Genomic DNA, 24,833 nt, shown 5'->3' with positions numbered 1-24,833 from the left:
TGACTTGAGGTGATATAAATTTGCACTGAGATCAGTTTAACATGCAGTAGTTGTATTTTTTATTCAGAATGAAATCACTAGGGCACTCACTGCCAAAGTATAAGAACAGTATATATATATATAGCGTGTAATATAGCTTGAGCATAACCTCCCTTGACTCTGTGATGTATTGTACATATCATGCTGTGTAATCTAACATTCTGTTAATCTTCATGTTTGCTTCTGTGCACTTTCTTGATGTGAATAGTGATAAGTCCACTATGACTAGTAGCTCATACTCATAAGGTATTTAAGTTTCAAACCTCCCATTGTGTATTCAAAATTAATTGCAAAACCTTTCAGTTTCAATAAATGTGCCCAAGCCTGTATGCTATCCAGGTCCCCCTGCAACAATCTATCTGATTCTATGTTATCTACCCTTCCATCTAGTTTGGTGTCATCAGCAATGATATGACCTCTTAATCTCCTTTTGCTTGAAATGCTTCAACTCCTTCATCCTTTCTGTATAGCTCATACCTTTCAGACCTGGAAGCTCCACTGGATCTTTGACCTGTACTCTGAACATCACGCTACATAACCTAATATCTTATTAACCTTCTTGAACACATCTGTATATTGTCTGGATAATGATGAGTCCATTGTGACTTCTAGATCCTTTTCATAAGGTGTTCGTTCAACTTTCATATATAATATTGTGAATTCAAATATTAACAATTTTACTTCCTTCATGTAATATTTTACTTATATTAAATTTTTGTCTAGGTCCTTCTGTAACAATTCAGTTGATACTGCATTATATGGGACGGAGTGGTGGCTCTGAGGCTAGGGATTTGCACTGGCAATCAGAAGGTTGCCAGTTTGAATCCCATAAATGCCTACTCTGTTAGGACAGGACCTTAAGCAAGGCCCTTAACCTGAAATTGCTGCATCCTGGGTATGATGTTAATCTGCATCCAGCCCTGCAAGCAGGTCCTCCAACATAAAGGGAAAACTTCGGGGCAGGACTGGCACTCCAGCCACTTTAAAAAACCTCACACTGTTCCAGTGTGGTGCTGAGGTGTCACCTGCTGCGCTTGAGTCTCATTCCATGTTGTTCATAGTGTAGTGGGTGAAGCAATGTGCTATCAGCACATGCTTCCAACCTCTCTCTGCATTATCTGTCCTTCCACCTAGTTTAGTATCATCTGCAAACTTGACCAGCTTGTTGTATATATTCTTTTCTAGATCATGTATGTATATTAAAAAGACCAGACACCCCAGCACTGATCCGAGAGGAACACCACATTTAGCATCACCTAATTTTTGAAAAGTGCCTCACACCATAGTCCTTTGTTCCTGGCGTTTAAGCCACTTTAGTTTAAACTTAACACAGTACCCTGAATTCACAATTCTTTTAATTTGATTACTAGCATATATGGTACCTTTTTTAAACACTGACTATCAAGATGAATATTATCATATGCACCTATCTGATAATTCTCTTTTCTATTTCATATTCATAGAAATGCAGCATATTAGTAAAATGCAAACTCCTTTGTCTAAACCCATGTTGGCTATTTGCTAATATGCCTTTTTTAACAATATGCTTAATCTTTTCTTTAATAATGATTTCTATTAATTTCCCCATGGTTCACTTGAAATGTACTGGCCTATAGTTACTTGAATCAGCCCGATCACCCTTTTTAAACAATGGGATAACACAGTATTTTCATGCCTCCAGTACTTATTTATCCAGCATGGAGTTTTCTTTAGTTTCAACTATTTCTAAATTGTGGGTGAAATACTTTTAAAACTTCTCCATGGATTAATAAATAAAAAAAAAAAAAAAAAAAAAACTTCTCCATGGCAGTCTCCACACTTAAAAGCCTATCCTAATTTATGTTATGCAGGATAAGAACAGGCATCCTGAGCCAGGGAGGATAGCTATCTAGTGGTCTATTATCTGGACAAGAGGCCCAAGAGAAACAAAGAATGTAATGGCTGGCTGCATGACAGATAACTTTGTGTCCAGTCGGTATAAAATAATGGACAGAGCATCTGAAGCCGGAACGTGGGAGCAGTTCCATCCCCCATATGGCAGGTGGCAGTGGTCCTTGTGCGGCAGCCCAGTCAGGACACCTTCAGGGGTGTTTGTGAGTTGGAGTCCGGAGGTGCAGCCCTGCTGGGGTCTCTGGGTGTGGATAGAGGACGCTGTTGAGGGAGGACCTCCCAACTTTCTTTAAAGCCCGGAAGTGCTTCCAGGGAGACACATTATAGTGTTTATATATTGTGACAGATTAAGGGTCTCCGTGACCCCTTGAACCCTCAGACTAGACGTCAGACACCAGGTAAAAGTCCAAATATAATATTTATTATTATAAATAAGTGCACAAAGCACCCTCCTCTCCACAATACTCAATAACAAACCACAATAATCAATAATCAATCCTCCACACTCCCAGACACTTTGCCACCCTTCCTCCCAGCTCAGCTCGACATCTGGGATTTCCCATAGTCCTTTTATAGTCCTGATCCGGAAGTGTTTCGTCCTCTCTGTCCACGTGACTAGGAACACTTCCGGGTCATATCAAACTCTTGTTCACCCCGGAGGCACGTCGTTTCTTCCTGTCATGTGATCATGACGCACCTCCGGGTTATAGGGCACATAAGAGTCCGACAACCTCCCTACAGCGACTCCTGGAGGCCCCCATGGTATCCAGCAGGGCTGTGCATATAAACTACAGAGTCCATGATGCCCTGCTGGAATTCGGGGCACGTTCATGCTGTCGGGAGAGCTCCTCCTGGCGGCCTGGGGGTGAGGGCCGGAGTAGAAAGTCGGCAATCCTTCACAATATGAAAGTTTATATATTTATAAGTTTATTAGTAAGTATATTTCTAAGTTTATTTATTAAAATGTTTTTTAGTTTGTGATCCTCCTCCTATTTTTTGTAATTAAATAAAATATTGATAAAAAAAAGAAAATTAAATGGACAGGAGTCAATTAGATCAAAGTGCAAAGTAATGGTATAAGAAAAAAACACTACGTTGTGAAAGAGTCTGTCTGTAATTTTCACTAATGAAGATAACAAGCTAATCATTCAAAATTACAGAAAGGCTGAAAGTAAAGGACAAAAACCAAACAGTAAAATACTGTAGCTTTGCATAGCACATCTGGAGTAACATGATGCCAAAATTAGTTTCTACCTTTAAATGTGCTAATCTGGAAATTACCTTTAGAGTCTGCTCACTTTTATGAAAATTAAACAAGTTTATGTGTTTTATGCACATAAATGAATGTTTTCCTTATTTAATTTAAAGTGTTCTAATTGTTTAATCAGTTACTTACCAGTCAGAACATAGGCAGGATATGGTAGGTGTTCTTCCTAATAGAAAATCGCAAACCACTAGGGTTGAAAGAAACAATTTTGTAGTTGTTTTTCAACTGGTTTTTCAACTATAATCATTGTCTTAGAACCAGGCTAAAGTCTAAAACCAAAAAACTGAACATCAAAGGTTCAAAACAAGAGGCAATAATTAAGTCATCATAATAAAATTGTAAATCTGGTCTAATGTACCTTTCCTATCTAACTAAAGTGATTATTAGACTTTTGTTTTGGAATCCAAACTTTATGATAGGTCACTATGTGCTAGAAGTAAAATGGTGGATCTTACAGTAAAGTTAAGAAATTATTTGCTTTTAAAGGTTCATTTGACACTAATGACACTAATTCAAAATGCTGCTGTTACAAGTAAGCCAAACTGCTTTAGAAAGTATAATAATGCATAATGAGTTTTCATTTTTAATATTTTATTTTTTCATAATATTAATTATTTATTCATAAGTAAAATTACTAAATATAGACAATATTTAATTAGAAAAGTGTGTACAATTAAATCATAAAATAATTTAAAATTGCACTTGTTAGATATGGACCAGTCATAAAATTTGATTTTAATATCATCTTATTAAATTCACATTGAATAAAAATCAGAACTACCCTTCCAAAATTATCAAAGGCAGTTTATATTTGGATGGCACAGAATTTAGCTTTGTCACAGATCCAGAATTGTGGGTTTAAATCCTAGACTATACTTAGCATCACAGTGTGACCCAGAAATGATGTTTTTGAAAAAAAAAGATATTTTACCACACATGTTGTTGGCACATTCTTGGTATATTAAAGTATCAAATGTACACTAGGTTATTACAATCCGATTCCCAAGTCCAGTTAGCATTTTTTATGACAACTAATGGATGAGACCATGTAACATAGAGTTCAAAGCAGTGTTCTCTTTCATGCAAGCTAGCTTTAAAAGCATAGCAAAAATGATACAGTATAATCTGGAAGAAACAATACAGGGCATGAATGTAATTGTTTTTGGGGGTTTGGGGTTTTATCCCCAGTAGAACATCAAAGTGGTGGTGGTTATTAGCTTGAGGGAGCTTTCAGCATAAGGTTTGTACTGTAGACTACCTTATTCATATTATCATGTGCGCCGACTGAATGTATTCACTAATATTTTCTGTCCAGTATTTGAAAAAAAAATTCTTAAAATCAATCTAAAAAAGAAACAATATTATACTGTATCTGTAACACATAAATCAGTGGATGCCAAGAAATTTAGACAGGTAGCTATTTACACAAACTCTGTAAAGCTGCATTTTTAGCAATATAATTCAAATCAAGGTTGTCACAAATCACCTTGTCAGGTTTGTGACATTTGTATCAGTATATGGAGGAAACATTATGTGGCTAATAACACTTACTTTATTAAATCTCAAGTGTCACACCTGCTACTTTCATTTTTTACATTTTTTGACTCCTTTTTTACAAAATGATTTAAACAATTTAAATTCATTATTATTTTATAAATCCTGTAAAAGAGACTTTCTTCTTTTGTTTTCAAACTGTCTTACATAACTGACCAGAATTTCTTATGTTTTATGCTTGTGTAATAATTCAGAATTAACAATTAAATTGGATTGACTCTAACTGCAGTAATTAATTACACGTATCCAATTAGCCCCTACACCATTCAAATACTATGTTTGTTATATTTGTTTTCACTGCCTCACCACATTTTAGTAATTACTAATTAACACCACTTTTCCCTTAAAACCCAACAAACAACCCAAATTTACCATAAGCTGATGTGTTTTCAGCTATGAAGGGTTGTGTTTTAGCAACCCTGCCAACTGTGTGTTCCTATGATTATGTGTTTTCCTTAATGCATATCATTATGGATTTGCTTCATGCTTCAAAACATTACAAACTGAACCACTTGAGTGTCTGGCCAAAGTGGAACTTAAGAAACACTAGCTAAATAAATTTTGTTGTACAATGAATATAGAGAGCAGTTAATTTCTTTATCATTGTTGACAGATGTATTGATGTCATGAAGGGGAATAGCATCTAACTGCAGCCCATACCACAGTTACAGTTTATTATGTGTTGGTGGCTCACCATCCAAAGTTGGTTCCTGCCTGTCTCTCAGTGCAGCTGGCATAGGCACCCATTCACATTGACCCAGAACCGGGTAAGTGAAATAGAAAATGCATAGATGTCAGGGTGGACAATTGTAGCCATGTTCATTACAATCAGAGAATGATTGTGAAGCCTCTTCTTCTTCATTCAAATACACTATAGCTTCTCAACTTGCAGCTGACCTCACTACAACATCTGGCCCGGACAGGCTTCTGAATGTTACTGATACTGAATGTTACTCACAAATACTTTGCATTGATCATTCTTCTGCATGTTTACTGAATTATATTATACACTAGTAATCCTTTCTATACTTGTGTTCCTATCAAATCAGTTTATTAGAACATTCACGAGTGCCTCTTAAATTGTGTGTTTTCGATTGCACATCAGGAAATGTAAATGAAAACAATTAGGATGTAGGAAATAAGAATCAGAAAATTAAAGGATGAGGTGAGCAAACAAAAATAGCATTGAGGCCAATTTATACTAATGTGTCGAGCCATGCCATAGCTGTAGGCCACACTGTTGAAAGCATTTTGGACTTGTGTGCTGTCCCGTGCTGCAGCCACATGTTTGAAGTCTAGATGGCAGTGTTTGTAGCATGCAAGAAAAGCTAATAATCTGTTAAAATACAAACAGCTTTTGCCCTCATAGATCACCACTCCTCTTGCTACACATTTTCTTCCAATAGGCAAACATATTTGTCCCTCACATTTTTCCACTTTTTGATACATTCACCAATGCCAATATTGCCCTTACTGATGATTAGGATGGTCATACTGCAAGTATGTTTGACAGTTACTGCTCAAAAGTGAAGACTGGGAAAACATCATGTTCTGTAACTAACGCTCTTGTGTTTTAATCTTTGTATTGTATTATTGCACTTGGTACTACTACTTTACCATGCTACTTCTTTTTTTTTTGAATGTGGCACTACAGTGATTTGGAACATTGGGATTTAGTATTTATTAACAAAGTACTGAACTGTCCTATTTTACTTCTGTATTTATAGCTGTGCACTTAAGATAATGTTGATTATATATTGTAGAATGCTTTTAAACCTAGCTACTTTTAAGATTTCCATTCAATACAGAGAGGCTAGAACCCACAGAGAGACACATAAATCAAGCAAGGGAAAAATTAGAGGTATGAAAAGGGATTGATTGCAGCTACTTTGGTGGGCAGGTGGGTAAAACATTTATTCATAACCTGCATAGGGTTGGCTGAGAAGCCGTAGGCTATTTCCCCACTTTATTTGGTGCTTTTTGTTCCTCCTGTAATATTCTACCCATTGTCATTATTTAGCATAATAAATTAGATCATTTTGTTTACTTTTGACATTTTTTTGGTGTTATTCTGGGTGTGCACCACAATTATAGTGTTCAGTGTAGGCCATGGTATTTTCAATACTGGTTATTCTTTTGGGTTAACTAGTAATTTATCTGTTATCTTTATACTCCCTTGTTTCTGGCATTTCTGATTTAAAGTGGCCAGGAGCAATCAATAAATCATGGTGAAATAATTTTGCCCCAATTATGTCTATCTTGAGATCTGCTACAGTATCTAAATCATATTTTCAAGTTTTATTCTTTTATATTAGGATTATGTGTAAATTACTCAAAAATATTTTTGTGATTAAAGTTATATTAGAAACATGCTTTTAAAGTATAAAGAACCATAAAAAGTTTTAGACAATGAGTAGAATACAAATTTGCACCCTTTTTCCCACCCAACACCCACCTAACCCAACCCTCTCCTCCAACAGACCAATAGAAATAGACTGAAATACAGCCGTGGAACATATGGAGAAATAATATCACGTTGGATGAGCAGAGCTGACAGAGGAGATCCTATGCCAAAATATTTGCAGGGGATAATATATAATTTACAATTTGGAACTGAGTATGCTGATGGCTAAGACTTTTAATGAAGAGTGTTAAAATAGTTTTTAAAAATAGTATGCCAAAAGAGGGTCATATTGGATGGAAGGCATGAGGATGTAGGAATAGGTTTGTAGTTGTATGTAGTGCAGTATATAGAGTGTTTGAGTAAGGAGGTATTGGTAATAACACCCCAACCTTTTCACCCTATTCCTGGTAATAGTGGAAAAGGTGTATTATTTATTTTGCCCTTCTCATCCTGGACCTCAAACCTCCCTGAGTCCTGAATTAGTAGTATGCTACAAATTTGTTTCTAGGAGCTCTTAATTGTACAGAAATATCAACCTATTTCAGCTTACACAAAAATTTTGTTTATGAAGCATTTTTATCCATGTTACATGGTGCAAGTAAGAATTTCTCCGTATTCTGTACACATGACAGTACTACTACTACTACTGCTACTTGTAATGTTTATCAAGAATAACAATATTCTCAGCCACAGGATAAGACAAACATTATATTAGGCAAATGTCTACAATAACAAAACTACTTATTTGTATGCTTTTTGCATTTATATGTGAAATTAAATCAATGCATATTGCCAGTAAATTAATTTAAAAACCATCACTCAAAATAGATTGCAACTGCCATTTAATCACCCTTTTTTGCATTTCCTTTTACTGCTACTCAACTTTAATAAAAGCAGTTTTAATTAAAGCTTTTTGAAAAAAGGAATTTATTCACTGAATTTTTGTGCTTCTTCTTTCTAATCATAAGTCAAATGTTCAACACTTTTAGTTTCCATAAAAAGTGTTTCTAAAGCTGTCACTTTTAACTTTTATTTCTACTCATAGGTAAGATATTAGAACAGTTCCAAAATGTTATCTATGTCAGTTTTGATCACTATTTCTACTTACTTATGGTGGGAAGAAAATTAAATTGCTTAAAGTTACATTACATTAGGCAACTTTCAGTCATAGTCTTCATTTACATTATCTTAGCAAGTTGGAGGCTCTGAACTCCAGTGAAAGTCAGGCATCTAGTCTAACATACCCAGCAACTCACTCCAACTAGTCCATGACTCACCTAAACAAAATCAAACAGGCTTGATTTCATCTTTAGTCACAGGGGCAAGCTCTGCGTGCTTGAGAGTGAGCAACCAATGAATGGTCATTCTTTAGTACATTGCGTATAATGCAGTGAATATGATTAAGGAATGTGGGTGTTTGTACCTCACAAACAGTAGAAAGCTCATCTTTCTGATGTCTAATATTTTACAAATTAGGACAGAATGGAAAGAAGAAAAAAAAGGGCAGAGACTGCAGCTGAACTTTCTGTACTCAATTATCTTTTATACAGCACCAGCTCTATCAGGCAGCATGCTGCCAGCTATCAGAAAAAGGGGCAAGCACAACCGTGGTGGAAAGTCATTATGCAACTGCTAAATTTGACATGCCCAGCGTTTTTCAGCCATGCAAACTAACACTGTCTGGCGAGAAGATCAGCAACAGCATTTCTATCTTCAAGCCTGTCTGACATACCCTCTGGCTAGAGGATGCATAATGTAACATTGGCTGTAGACATCTTTTCCAACAATTTTCAGCCATAGTCTTTGTTTCCATGATCTTAATGAGTTGGGGGCAGTGTGTGTGTACCTGTGAAGGGCAGTCATCTAATCTGACATATTTAGCAACTCACTCCAGTTAGTCTGTAGGTTGTTTGAGTTTGTTCAGCAATGGACTGCTGTCTGGTGGGTCTCATGCACCAAATAACTGTATACTGAAATAAGTAAATTCAGTGAATTAGATATGAGGATAAGAAGATGGATGGATGGAGTAAATAATTGTAATTATACTCCATAATATGACATAAATTATGCATATTCAAGCTAGAGCTGTGTGATTTTTTTCAATTAAATCATTTAATTCAAACTAATGTTTTAAAATATTTAATGTGAAAATCGTTATTTTTTTTCTCCAAATGGTACAGTTAAACAGTTGAGGAAACACTTTAGTTTAATCAGCTTGTCATGTGTGATTCTAGGGAATAGACATGCAAATAGAGATGCTTAGAGCATCATGGAGGGGGGTTTCAGAGGAGCTGTGTTATTGTTTTCTGAGTTTTTGATTGGTAGAAATAAACCTGTTTGATTTCTGCACAGTGAACTGCTAGTGCACTTTTGTTCCTAGTTGTTCTGTATTGCAGTTGTAATGTGAAGAATATGACAAGCAGTACTTCTCTTACAAGTGCACTTGTTCCAAAAAAAGATCCATCATGCCTTCTAACCCTGCAACAGTGTAGTGATGGGCATTTTGATTCACTTTACTGATTTGGTTCTTTCAAACTACCTATTTAAGTGAATCAGTTTTTTGGACTCATTTGATTAATGGAGAATCTGGCATACAGGTATTTGCAAAGTCGGGTTGCCCTCTCACATCACAAATATATAAATTAATAATTCATACATTTTTTTAATATATACAGTACATATCATGTGTGTATATAAATAATATCATTGTTTATATATTTTTATTAACTATATATAAATATGTAAGTAGATTTATATATAAATGTATAATTTGCTTTTTTATTTAATATGATAATTCATATGTCATATGGCGGCAGCAGAGAAGACAGACGAGGGATGCAAATGTAATAATTAGATCTGCTGATTAATCACCATTTATGTGTGCCATTGACACATTAAAAATGTTTGCAATTACATTTTATTTCGGTCAATTTGACCGCACTGCACACTTAATGAAACATTGCCAAATGAATGTAAGTATATTAAAACTGCTTGATCGATTCCTGTGTTGTTTTTTGATAGTGGTCTTCATCCAAATGTTCCAGTAGTTACCACTCTCCCCTTATAAAATGGGATCGTCCAGTATTGAAATATAAAATACAGCATACCATATTGAATCAGTAAGGGATATGGTTTGACCCGTATTTTCATATACATTGTTAGTAGAACTTCAAAGTGCAGAGAATAACATACTCATAAGAACAATTAAAATCAAGCAAAGTGAATAAGTTTCATTTTTGTGTCAAACTAACGTTGCAGATGGACAAGTGCTGCGTGCTGAGTGAGATTGCAAATCAGCGTCATCCTTGCCAGTATTAGGTGTTTACATATCGATTTTGTTAAAAAATAAAATAAATAAAAAGACACATCACACAGTATAGTGGAAAGCCAAGAACAAGACGCTATATGCAGAGATGTCTTCAAATGCAAGCGAGCCCTTGAAAATGAAGAGGCTGTCATGGCATAGGTCTGGGTGTGAGGCAGAATGTCAGTGTGTAAGTTCTTATCCTGGGTGACGAATACATTTGACATGCAGCTTCTTCAATTGCCCAGAAAGGTGCATCTGACTTGAAACAGAATGAGCTACCAGTGTCTGAGCAGATGACACAGAGCGGAATCACTCAGTTCCTTATAGTGTACCTCACTCACACTTCCTCCAAAACAGACATGGTATGATGATATTTAGTTAAATCATTACCTGTTTACAAAAAAAAACTAGATGGAGAATTTTTTTTAATATGTGAATATGGAAAATTAAACCATTCTGAAAAATTAATGTAAATATTGAGCAAATGTGTATAATAAAAGACTACATTATCTTTTTAGAGAAATTAGGGGGCTTTGCCCCTTGCTCGCTTTGCTCACCAACCCCCCACCCCCCCCCCCCCCCCCCCCCCCCGCCTGCGGTACGTGCCAGCCACTTTGTGTCTCTGCCACTCACGTATGTGGATTTCACTTTCACCAAACAACAAATCTTTTAATTCTCGTGGATATGCCTCTTCATTGGGAAGAAACACTACTTTTCCCTGATGGCAACATGAATTAGACGATCTACAAGACTCCAACTTAAAGTTTAAATCTGAACAATATATTTGATCTCTTTTCGTTGTTCCATTATTTCACTGAATAATAATTTCTGTTTGTTTGCGCTAATGTGACCTTTACTATAATTTTCTTGAGACTTTCGAATTTTTGTACTTCCATTATCTCTAAGCTGCTTCCCATGTGTATCGCACCAACGTTTTTGAATTCTTTATGACTTTCTACTTTGTCATCAACTCTTTGTCTTTTATTTCTGGCCCGGCATGGTTAAATTTCTTGGCACAAAGTCTCATCTCGCAGGACATGAAAGTATCTCTCTGAAAAAGTCATGTCTCATCCCAAGCTAAAAAGTCTCATCTCATTCCCGGATTTTTTTCTTATAATAGAGAGACAACTTTAAAATTACTTTCATATAGAATAAGAGTAAAAGGCACCTGATATTATGCATATAGTTTTGGACAAGAATTGGCCTATTATGTGAAAACAAACCCAACAGCTGCATTGGTTTTCCAGGTATTAATTTTTGGAACTCCCTAATACACATTATATCTAGTGTGGCTTTTTTGGATATATTCTCAGATAATGCTATGTCATAATATATGATAGCATTTTTATTTATTTTGATTGTCAACCTCAAGGATAAAAATATTAGAAATACATTAAAAACAGACTTTATATTGTCATTTGATGTTTTCCTGTTTGATTGTTTTTGATGATGACTTTAGTTGTAGTTGTACAGAGTGCAATGATATTATTACTTGCATGTTCTATCAACAGCCTCCATATTGCCACTCTCCAGGGCCATGATAAACAAGAATGTATTCAAATACATAATTTCAGTTTAAATAAAAGGAAACACAAATCAGCTTACCTGATGTGCTCCATACTCATCATTTAGGTATCAATATGTAACATTATCAAGAAATCTTCAGATACATAACAACTATTATCCATGACAACTGCAGTGTCTACAGATCTTTTAGCAACATCATTGTAACATCATCCATGTAACTGATGTATGTAATTTATATTTACTTTGGAAATTTGAGCAATAGTTAATCTCTATCTAATGAATACTAATAGGAACTATTTATGTCCTGTAAAAGCATGCTGTTCTATTTCATATCAAATACAGTGGAAGATGATTTTCTATAAAATAGTTAAAGACAAATCAAGCATTTTAAATTATGTCAAATTAAGGTTTCTTTCTGTAGCTGGACTAGAAAATACATGCAAGACTTGAAGTTTAGTAAGGCTAGAAATTGCAAGGTCATCTCATTTTTTTTTTAAATACCAAAACAGAAATTCAGTTTGCAACATTATACACATATTATACTGTACAGTATATGACTTCACCTTAGTGTTGCTGTTATTTTCTGACACATTTTTAAGGTTCAGAAGTTTTCACTTAATCTGTTAGGCTCAGGTATGATCCAAACAACTACGTAACTCTTGAACACTGATAGATCAAGTGAATCTGTCAATTCTCTATTTAGGTTGTTCAGTTGTAACCACGTCAAGGTTTAGGTTAAAGTTTGGCCTTTCACAACAATGCAGTGTGTACTAAGGACCATGGTGATAGATTTTGCACATATTTGTTTGATTGGATTAAGCAGGTTTAGGAATGTTAGGTTATGTTACACACAACATGTTAAGATTTGTGGTATTACTGTGGGTGCCAGTTTTGAACATATTTCATAACTGAACATAATTCATAATTGATGATTTATATAATTGATGAGCTTTGTTAAAAAAAGCACACCCTTTTTCATAACACAAATATAGATGCATAGAAAAAACTGTTACTTTACATTACTTAAAAGCATTTAATGTACTTTTGTTTAGGAATAAAGTGATGTTGACATATTAATGTGCTTGGGAGTCAGCCTGGTAACTGTCAGGTCAGCAGATGAAAACACTGTGTTGTCACTGATATTCTGAGTATGCTAAGGTATTTTAATGCCACATATTCACTAGACATGTTAGTTTGTGAATTTGTACCCATAGTGTTTTTGTGTTATCATGAACACATGCAAGCACTTTTTACCAGCAAGTGGCCATTTCTACATATCATCAATTTCTTGGTAAGGTTCTCTACTTTATCTCTTGCTGGAACATTTTGATTCTGTAATACCACTGAATCTGTCACTCATCATCTATGTAATGGCAGGGAATTCTGATGTAATTTGTTAGTGTAGTCCACAAGTCCATTGTGGGTGTGAGTGTATTGGCTGTGGTTTCCTTAATTTTTCAGCTTTTGCATCTTCACAGTAATTTGTCTTCTTGTATGACTGATATTGATGTTTCTAGGTAAAATGTTGGTTCACGATAACTAATTAGATGTCAAAAAGTTTTGCCTCTAACTACAATGATTGGTGTAATGTCTTGTCACTGTACTGTTTAATTTCCTCTAGTGGCTAGTGATTTGTTTTTCCTTGCTAGTTCCGGCATTATGATAGGTTGCTGCATTCCAACCTGACTTTGGGGATTCTTATTTTGTATGTGGTAATGCAATTTGACATAAAGTAAGATCAATTTCCCTATGCTTTGGTGTTTGCAAAGAAACTCATTAAGAGTCAAGGACAAATATCTGAAAAATTAGAACTGATTTCAAATTACCACTTGTTTGGACATGGACAGCTTTGTGTTATACTGTCTTGGGTTCAAAGAAAAGACCAGTTAAACAGTTGTAAATATTACCCAGTGAAATAATAGTTAAAAACATTATTTATTCATGAATATCATTAAAAAATAAATTTAAATTCTTGAAATTAATTTTTTTTTGCTATCATTACTTGTTGTCGAGGAGTAACTCAATTATACATTGTAAAGGTTTCTGAGTAAAAAATGTTTTGCCTTTGTTACTTGGTGTCATGAGATCACTAGTGCTCTAAAAAACAAAAAAAGTATAAATAGGGGTAATTAGAATTTAGAACAGTAGCAGATTTATATGTAATTGGAAATATTTTGCAAGGAGCTCAGTAATAGTGCCTACACTGTCTGCTTCGTTTTCTGTATGCAGTTTGAGACATTTTGCAGGAGCATTATATTAGATTATATACATTTTATTAATCCATCCATCCATCCATCCATTATCCAACCCAGTATATCCTAACTACAGGGTCACGGGAGTCTGCTGGAGCAAATCCCAGCCAACACAGGCAGGAAACAAACCCCGGGCAGGGCACGCACACCCACACACCAAGCACACACTAGGGACAATTTAGAATTGCCAATGCACCTAACCTGCATGTCTTTGGACTGTGGGAGGAAACCGGAGTACCCGAAGAAAACCCACTCAGACATGGGGAGAACATGCAAACTCCACGCAGGGAGGTCCTGGGAAGCAAACCCAGGTCTCCTAACTGCGAGTCAGCAGCGCTACCCACTGCACCACCGTGCCACCCTCCGTTTTATTAATCCCACAGGGAAATTAAAAGTTCAAAAGCATCTCAATAACCCTCCATTTTTCCCCAAAGCGTGCTGTACAAACCACTGTATTTTATGTAATGCAAAACTTGGTGTATGGTTCCCATCCTCCCATAACTTTCTATAACTATTTGAATAATCGGCAGATGGATCTCGCTAAGTCTTATTGGTTATATGTATATTACATATAGATAACTTTGCATTTATTTGTTTGTTTTTGTTGGTTTTGTTAATCTCTCCTGATGAGTGCTAGTGGTTCTATTGACACCACTGAAAAACCACAAATTGGAAGAGATTAGATCCTTCCAGGGTCTTACAGCAAAAATACTAATAGAATATACTTTCTTATAGAATATAGATCAGGGCAAGAAAAAGAGTTAAAGTAGTGGATTTGCTGTTTTTTTCTGTCAGTATTCTAAGGGAAGATCATGAATCTTATCTGTCAGCATACTAGATCATTCTGTTTTATTTCTTTCTTTTTCCATTTGCATTTCCAGGAGAGCCCTAATTCTCTGTGCTGTTTTGTACTGTTCTTGTTACCTAGGACTTGCACAAGTACATCCTGAAGGTAAGAATCTTTATTTACATTTTTAAAACTTGTTACTTTTAAAAGATGTAATGTAATAATGTAGATTTGAATTATATAAACAGAAGACAACTATAGGGTGACGTGCTATTCTACCTTACACAGTAGCTGATTAATCCTGGGTTCAGATCCAGGCCCATTCTGGGTTTCTTTCTTGTTCTAGTGACTTGCAGGTTTGATTGAATAACTACTCTACAATGTTGTGTAGTTTATTTTGAGTGAGTGTGGTCTCCAATAAACAAAACACTATGTCAAAGGTTGCTTCTTATACTGTGCCAGGTGTTGCTAGGATAATCTTTGGCCTCTTGTAAAATTGTATTATAATAAAGAGGTTCAGAAAATTAATGAATGAATTGGACAGTTTTCTGTTGGAAGGTGGCATATGTGGGTAAAAAGCAAGAAGACACGTGCTTCTTTTATAAAAACAGCTTTTATATTAATTTAGCTGAAATAAAAAAGTGCACTTTAACAAGATATGCAATAACTATGTTAGAATATAATTAATATTACTTGATCGAGTAGTATGTTCATTTCCTCCACTTATACTGATTTTTCAGTATATGTCAGGAAGCTGAGAAGAGGCTGTTATGTGAAAGTATTCTACCGTATACCTAATTAGACTTTTTCACTTACCACATATATCAATCTGTAAATTTAACTGTTAATTTTAAATAGTGGGTAAGTGTTCAAACCTTCAAACCAACTGCAATAGTTAAAACCTGGCAGATAGGACATAAAAGCCATAGGGCAGGCCCTTACAGTTACCATAGAAAATAGAGGAGCGGCGTGATGTTCTGAATGCTAGCTTCTTTTGTTCAGTGAGAACTTCTAAATTGTTATTCTAGAAAGTTTATTCCGTTCATCTGGACATAGTTTTTTTCCAGAGGGAGGTACGTTTCATCACTCATCCAAGTGACTTCCTCAGTCTCAGATGACTGCAGGTTTCTCCAACCTTATAAACAGTACCTTTGCATAATGGCTGAAACTAGCACCATTGACTAACAATGGGCCGTGTGATCAATGATATGCAAATTGTCCATTGATCAATGGCTATGAGTACCATTCACAGAGAGTTGGGGAATGGCTGCAATCACAGCATTGTAAGATGGTGTACCCTTAGGCCCCCTCCTCGGTTCAGAGATGGTCGTTCCTTTTTTACGAAAATGGCCTCCTTGATTCCTCGCTCAAACCAGCGTTCCTCCCTGTCCAGGATGTGCACATCTTCATCACTGAAGCATTGAGCATACATCGAGACATTCTAAATTGTTATGTTTATTTGAAATAGCCAAGAGATAAGAAGCACATCAAAGAAACCAGACTTAGCCCCTTTGTGCACTTGGAGAGATTGTTTATTTTCCTGTTATCTTGCTAGGCCTACCTGTTATTCTGACATTATCAGATGAAAATGACAATACTAATGTGTTGCTGTATTTTTATTTGTAAATTTTTAAGCATAAAGGTTCAATTTTGTTTTTCCTTCAGTCGCTCTTTACAGTAATTCCTGAAGACATTTTTAAAGTGTAGCAACCATAAATCTATCCAAACATTTATAGTTGTAAATCTTTCATCATATTTCCTTAAAAAAAGAAGCAACTTTTAATGCAGTAAATTAGCAAATTTTATTCACAGTTTACCGTGGATATTCAAGCATACAGCCCTTACGTTGTTCAACTCCTAACTTATGGAAGTGGAACACATACCCATGGGATCTGTCCATATGTGGAATAATTCCAAGGAGGCTAAAACATTAAAAATAATATTCTTATTTTCCTGTAAACACATGGACATCATACAATTAGAGAACAGAATGTAACAGAGAAAAGTGACAATACAAAGAAAACTGTAACTGTCTCCTGTACCTGACTTACTTGTCTCTATCTAGTTTAAGGGCAGTTTTCTTATCTGCCCCACCTCCCAATTATCATCAATGCACACATCTCTTTCGCTCTTTCCAGCCCCACACTCAACTTCCTAGGTGAGCCTTTGCCTCAAGTCTGATTCCGATTTTTACCTGAAATAACCTGTGGTATAAAGCAGATTTAAACTCTGTCTCAGTGTCATTTCAGGCCAAACCCCAGAATCACAAATAGCCTCTTCATTTACAGCCATAACAAGCTGGAGCTGCCTTTAGCATCCCCTCTGTTCTTGTACAAAGATATAATAGGTGTATTTGAGTAATTATTTAGCACTTTTTGATTAATTTAAGAATTGGTATGCAATATTTTATAATGTCCTTTGCACTTCAATTTTGACAAGTTAGTGGATGGACACATATATGCAGTACATCTGAGAAATGATGATAAGGCATTTATCTATACATTTCAACCATACCTTTTTTATTTTTCTCGATCAAGTCCATTATGTTATTTTATGTCTAGAAATGTGGTCTTATTGTCCATTTTTAAGTATGCATTATCGCTGTACAAATAAAAATATTACAGACCATGCTTTGCACAGATTGATGAGGGATGTATGTGTTGAAGAATAATATATGTTGTATGAGTGTACTAAGATGCAATACCGCTTTTTTTTTCATTTTGAATTTATGATTGAGAAGCCCTGACATTTTAACTTACAACAATTAATAATTCTGGCTTAATTAGTGAGATGTTTTATGTGTCAAACCTTGCCATAGTGACACTTCTGTATTTGCCCAGATTTAAATAGAGTGAATGAAGCTTGCTTTCCCACCCATCCTTATCTATCGTTCACTCCTACAAATTAATATTTTTATATATTTATGTGTAATTTACTGCGGTGGGCTGGTGGGCCTGGGATTTGTTCCTGCCTTGCGCCCTGTGCTGGCTAGGATTGGCTCCAGCAGACCCCCGTGACCCTGTGTTAGGACATAGCAGGTTGGATAATGACTAACTGACTGACTATTTGTAATTTATTTATGTAATTGATTGTATAAGTTTAACAATTTTGGTTCTCCATAATCATGAGTAGAAATGTTAAGAAGTTATTATAACATTTAATTTTAGACAAGTTTAATTAATTCTATATTCACAATTTACTTATTTTGTATATTTTTGTACATGCTTTTGTTATACTAAGAAAAAGGTACTATACAATTATTGGTAGTAGTAATATTATTCATCTCAAGAGTGGTGTTTGGGGGTGGCAAGTGGGGTGATCGCCCCAGGCCCCGTGCCTAAGGGGGCCCCACTTTTGAGGTCCGCGTTTCCCATTCGAGCGGATTTGTCAAATTATATTCTCCAGTATATGTATAGGGTGACAAGAAAAACAAGAAAAACAAGAAAAAGGTATTAGAATCAAGCAAAATTTCTGCCAATATAGTGAGAACTTGTTAACTTGTTAAATTTTCTAAAAATGAGATTATATATCTTACACATACAAATCTACTCAAGTCAGTTATTCTTAAAATAAAAAAAACAAGATCTATTATTTCTTTTCAAGATTGTCTGGCTTGTTTAGATTTCATTTTTTGCAGTGTAGGACTGAAGGTAATGAGCTATCAATTAATTCTGCAGGAGTTGAATCTTTTAAGAAAATTCAATTGGAAATGAAGGCACAAAACAAGGAAGTATCCATTGTTAAAAACTTAATTAATAAGGATAATGTCAGTTTCTACTTAAAAATGTTTGTAGGAAAAAAGCTGCTGAAGAGCACATTTTTAGCAGATGTTGCAAAGCTATTTTTTTTCAACCAGGAATGAAAACATGGAATCAATTATGCATTAGTGTGATGCAAAGTAGGACTCTGGAGGCTCTTAATTCTAAATCCAGGTCTCTTCAAAATCGCTAGATAATAGGAAACTAACAAGCTGACTGAGTTGAATTGCCTGTTTTAAGAGAATTTCCTAACTTGAGCAACTGGAAACAGTGATTTATTTTGAAGTAGGAAAGCACTGGTATTTATGTGATGTGTTTAATAAAGATAGCTGTGCAAACAAGGCAGAAGTAGGAACAGTGCATTAGACAATTAAAATAAGTGATGAGCTCAGAAAAAAAAGATTTGTGTGAAGATCATAGTATGTGGTCAGGACACACAGGCTAACATAGTTTTTGTATATAAAGCAAAGGGCAGACAATGACTGAAAGAAGATATGGAAGTGGAGGCAGTCAATATAAGAGAGGGACAAAAGGAAACATGGGTGGAATGCATGGCTCATGACATGCATAATGCGTATTATCCCTAGGAGTTCAGAAAGTAGAGGAAAGGAATTTAGAAAATGGACATGGAAACTGATTAAACCTTGATAATGGTCTTTAAAATGGTTGTGGTTGTTAATAATCGGAAGTAGTAGCAAACTGTTTTCAAAAACAAGTACAGGAAATATTAGAGAGCCCGCCTGAGGTAGGATGTTATATTTCTAAGCATTCACTAAATTCCAGTGAATGTATTCATCCATCTATTTACTAAATCTGCTATATCTTGATTGAGGTCAAGCCTAACAACAACCATCTAAAAGTAAAGTACTTTTTTACATGTAACACAGTCCTAACTCAAGTACATACATATGTTCATGCTCAAATAGGCTGGAGCGATTTTTATGAAACTTGGTACACATTTCTCATTGGTTGACTAAAAATACTGTAGGGTGAAATCAACCATAACCCACCCCTTTCTGGGTAGGGTGGGGGGTGATCTTGCGTCTGGTATGCATGTTATCATCCAGTTGACACTCGGAACGACCACGAGATGGCGAACTGGAGGTGACTGCCAGCATTCTTTATGTTTGAGCATCACTGCGCCCCTGTTGCTTTTGAGTTTACTGATTTCGAGCGTCAACTGGATGATAGCATACACACAAGACCACAAGACAAGCACATTAGTGAGCCTTTATTGTTTGTTAATTTAGTTTTATTTTTCAAGTTTTTTTAATTCTATTTTTCTCAAACAATTAAAAAAAAATAAACACTTTATTTTCCTCCTAGGCAATGCTGGGTATTTCAGCTAGTATTAATATAAACTAAACATGTATTTGTACTTTATGTTGAAAAATAATGGAATATGTCATTGTTTTTGATTTTTTTTTATTGTAGGAATCTTAGGGCCCATTACACCTAAGCATTTTAGTACTAGACCACAATGCTCTTAAACAGCTTGAGAAGTTAATCGCCATTATTTTCAACGACACTATTCCCACCAAAGCATTTTATAAATGAGCGGTTTAGAAAACTCCTGCATGCAGCCATTTTAAATGTATCTAGCTTATGCTTGTTCCTTTGAAATCAATGGTAATGCTCCTAAGATGCTGGTAAAAGAAAACAAAGAAAATTTTGGAAGGTTTTATAGGAAGTCACTGCCAGGAGTAAAGTAGCTCACTGAAACTAAAAAAAAAACAAAACAAAAAAAACAGCGCTGTCAAGCAAGCCTATGATGTGATCATCTAGTAAAAGCTATTCAGGAACAGTTTAAGGTACATATGTAGCTTACAATCTGGTGACAAAAGCCGACAAAAAGTTATAAGTATACAAATGGAAGTATACATTTAGTTTTAATTAGGTTAAAGTTTAGTACAGATGTTTTAACATATAGGCAGAATGGTAGCACAGAGCTGGCATTCCTGCTATACATGCCAACTGTATGGGGTTTCAGTGCTCTGCCTGTGCATTTCTGGATTGATAGGTATTAATGAGTGAGTTTAACTGAGTATTAATACCTGTTTTAACACTACATATTGGAAATTTGCCAATAAAACTTTTCACTTCAGAAAATATGTTTTGTCCATCAAGTAAAGCAAGTAAACAACATCCATCCATCTTTTTTCTTCCCCAATCGGAGCCCCTTGGCCGCTACGCTACCAGATCACACTGTCTCAAAATATCCTTGGGAAATAACTGAGTTTAAACTAAACATATATTTTAATAATATGTTTAATAATAAGTCTGTTGGTGGATTGCACACAGCATTTTTTGTTTATCTGTGCGAAAATGATCAGTGCACCATCCAGCATATTTGCTTCTCGTCTTACACCCAGTTGGGCGGAGTGGTGGCTCTGAGGCTAGGGAGCTGCACTGGCAATCAGAAGCTTGCCAATTCGAATTCCATAAAATGCCAGAAGTACCTCTACTCCAGTCTTGAGCAAGGTCCTTAACCTGCAATTTCTTTGTCCTGGGTGTGATATTAATCTGTATCCAGCCCCGCAAGCAGGTCCCCTGACTGACAGGGAAAACTTGGAGGATGGTGGCAGTATTGCCAGTCCAGCCACTGTAAAAAAAAAAAAAACTCACATTGTTCTACTGTGTGTGCTGAGGTGTTGCACAGTTGCACTTGAGTCCCAATCCAGGTGGTTCGTGATGTGCTGGGTGCGGCAACGCACTGTAATCAACACATGCTCCCAACTTCTTACAGCCAGTACTGCTACAATAATCACTGTCTACCCTAAACTGGGAAGATTAACCCCCATTATATGCAGGATTAAATTTTATACAGTATATGTTTTATTGTTTGAGTTGATTACCACTCTCTAGCTGTTACTAGAACATGACTGGTTCACATACTATCATGATGTTGCACTGACAGCAGCAGGCTTTTTTTTATGAAATAAGGCACTACTTTTTTCCCACATTTCATGACCTGCATGCTTATGTGCTTATCAACACCTGTGTAATCCTGGAATTCTTCTGGATGAAGCCAGCTTCATAGAAGGTCCAGGATTGTTCTTTCAACAGAACAGGTGATCATGACTATTAGAAGACTAAAGTCATAGAAGATATTCTTGTAACACAATACCTTACAATACAACACCTCATAATCTACAAAATGGAACTGATATCATTCATGTTTTCCTTGTAAAATGTTTGCTTTGAAAACTCTAGAAAATGCTTGAAAAACACTTGAAAAAAATGAAAAGTGCCAGAAAAATGTCCAAACGAAGCCTGAAAAATGCTTCGGAAACATTTGTAAAAAACATTAAAAAACTTGAAAAATGCTAGACAAACTTAAATTTAAAACAGTGTGGATAGGCCCTTGGTCCTTTAATTATAGTATCTCACAAACGTGTGTACACCCCTCACATTTTTGTAAATATTTTATTATATCTTTTCATGGGACAACACTGAAGATATGACACTTTGATACAATGTAAAGTAGTCAGTGTACAGCTTGTGTAACAGTGTAAATTTGCTGTTCCCTCAAAATAACTCAACACGCAACCATTAATATCTAAACCGCTGGCAACAAAAGTGAGTACACCTCTAAGTGAAAAATGTCCAAATTGTACCCAATTAGTCATTTTCCCTCCCCAGTGTCATGTGACTCATTAGTGTTACAAGGTCTCAGGTATGAATGGAGAGCAGGTGTGTTAAATTTGGTGTTATCGCTCTCACACTCTCTCATACTGGTCACTGGAAGTTCAACATTGCACCTCATGGCAAAGAACTCTCTGAGGATCTGAAAAAAAGAATTGTTGCTCTACATAAAGATGGCGTAGGCTATAAGAAGATTGCCAACACCCTGAAACTGAGCTGCAGCACAGTGGCCAAGACCATACAGCGGTTTAACAGGACAGGTTCCACTGAGACCGGGCCTCACCATGGTTGACCAAAGAAGTTGAGTGCACGTGCTCAGCGTCATATCCAGAGGTTGTCTTTTGAAAATAGACATCTGAGTGCTGCCAGAATTGCTGCAGAGGTTGAAGGGGTGGGGGGTCAGCCTGTCAGTGCTCAGACCATACGCCGCACACTGCATCAAATTGGTCTGCATGGCTGTCGTCCCAGAAGGAAGTCTCTTCTAAAGATGATGCACAAGAAAGTCCGCAGTTTGCTGAAGACAAGCAGACTAAGGACACGGATTACTGGAACCATGTACTGTAGTCTGATGAGACCAAGATAAACTTATTTGGTTCAGATGGTGTCAAGCGTGTGGTGGCAACCAGGTGAGGAGTACAAAGGCAAGTGTCTTGCCTACGGTCAAGCATGGTGGTGGGAGTGTCATGGTTTGGGACTGCATGAGTGCTGCCAGCACAGGGGAGCTACAGTTCATTGAGGGAACCATGAATGCCAACATGTATTGTGACATACTGAAGCAGAGCATGATCCCCTCCCTTCAGAAACTGGGCCACAGGGCAGTATTCCAACATGATACCGACCCCAAACACACCTCCAAAGCAATCACTGCCTTGCTAAAGAAACTGAGGGTAAAAGTGCTGGACTGGCCAAGCATGTCTCCAGACATAAACCCTATTGAGCATCATGCCATGTCATGTCATGTCATGTCTTCAGTGTTGTCCCATGAAAAGATATAATAAGATATTTGCAAAAATGTGAGGGGTGTACTCACTTTTGTGAGATACTGTATCTATCTTCATGGAAATTGAAGCTTTTATGTGATTACTAAATTAGATTTAAAATAGTCAGACTTTACTTATTAATTTTTTATAATATTGCACCGTACACCTTTTGAAGTGATAATACAAATATCTGATATCACAAGATTCATGCAGCGTTTATGCAGTGGGATTGTAAGTAATGTGGTTTAAGTACCTCATTCTGAGACATGCAGTGAAATTTTAACTTAGATCCAGGGCTTTAAGCCCATCAAGCATTTTTGAGATCATACTGCCTGCCAAATCGAAGATCCTTCTGAAAGGACCAGGCTTACACTTTTTATCCCTATTTTAAAGCAAACATGCTTCAGCTAGGTAACAAATTGAAAATGTATTTAAACAAAAACTGGAGTGGTCATTTTTACTACAGTTTATTTATAATAGTTATATTTCTGGTGCAGCATTTTTGATTTCTGTGGACATGATTCATATGAAAATCTCTGTAAATCCTAGCCCCCTGCCTTAATATCATTTTGCCACAGTGAACAAAAAAGTATAGTAACTTGTACATTATTTGTCTTGCTTTTATTGTGGTTTACTTTATAACGATCAGTTTACAGCATGTCTTATTTATACCAGTGTTCTCTGGTGACTTGTAACATTGCTATACAGAAACATAAGCAAAATGCTGACCTTCAAGATTTTACGCTGCATTTTAGACTGCATTTGCAGCCAAATTGGCTTGCAGTTCTGGTCTTTCATCCTACAGTCTGTTGTGAATTAGAGCCAAGCTGCCCAGGCAGACGGCTTTCTGCCTCTCATCAGCTGGTAATGACATGAGAAACTCTTTCCCAGTTGAGACCAAACTGTTCCTTTTTTTAAGCTTTGGCGAACACTGTGCTCCAGTTCTAATAAAACATTGTCATCTCCCAAACATCCTTGAGGTTTCCCTCTGTAAAAATATCAAGACATTCTTCAGGGAAATGGAACTGTGCCACAAAGTCCAGGCTTATTAGATCTTTCTGACCTGTGTGTGACTTAACAAAATTTCCTTTTTATTATTTTTTTTTTGTCTAATCATGTAGAGGCCCTGGATTGTTACAACAGTGACATACATATTGTAAAAAGACAATTACGCCTCTGCATGAGGTTGTTGGACTTTTTTCAAAATTGCATAGAAAAGTATTTATAAAACAGAAACAGATGGCATGGAATGGTGGTGGTTCCTAATTTATGCTAAAAAGTATGAAACAATTACAAATTACTGATACAGAGAATACACTGCAATGAACCTATCAGGAAGAAATGCTACCAGTTTGGAAAGATGTGAAGTTGTGGTTGGTTATGCCACAGTATTTCTATGCCCTATTACAATTCCTTGATCTTA

The 24,833-nt window shown here is 36.0% G+C and overlaps 1 protein-coding gene across 1 annotated transcript in view; it reads left to right on the top strand.

The window, feature by feature from the left end:
• col27a1a (collagen, type XXVII, alpha 1a) overlaps positions 1–24,833 on the top strand; it is a 370,467-nt gene that overhangs the window by 14,634 nt on the left and 331,000 nt on the right. Inside the window, 1 exon segment of the mRNA XM_051931755.1 lies at positions 15,122–15,192. Within this exon segment, the coding sequence (XP_051787715.1) occupies positions 15,122–15,192 (71 nt within the window).

Source organism: Erpetoichthys calabaricus, chromosome 9, assembly GCF_900747795.2.
Source record: "Erpetoichthys calabaricus chromosome 9, fErpCal1.3, whole genome shotgun sequence".
In the NCBI taxonomy this organism is placed as follows: domain Eukaryota; kingdom Metazoa; phylum Chordata; class Cladistia; order Polypteriformes; family Polypteridae; genus Erpetoichthys; species Erpetoichthys calabaricus.
Note: the sequence above shows the minus strand (reverse complement) of the source record. Positions and strands in the feature narration are given on the sequence as shown.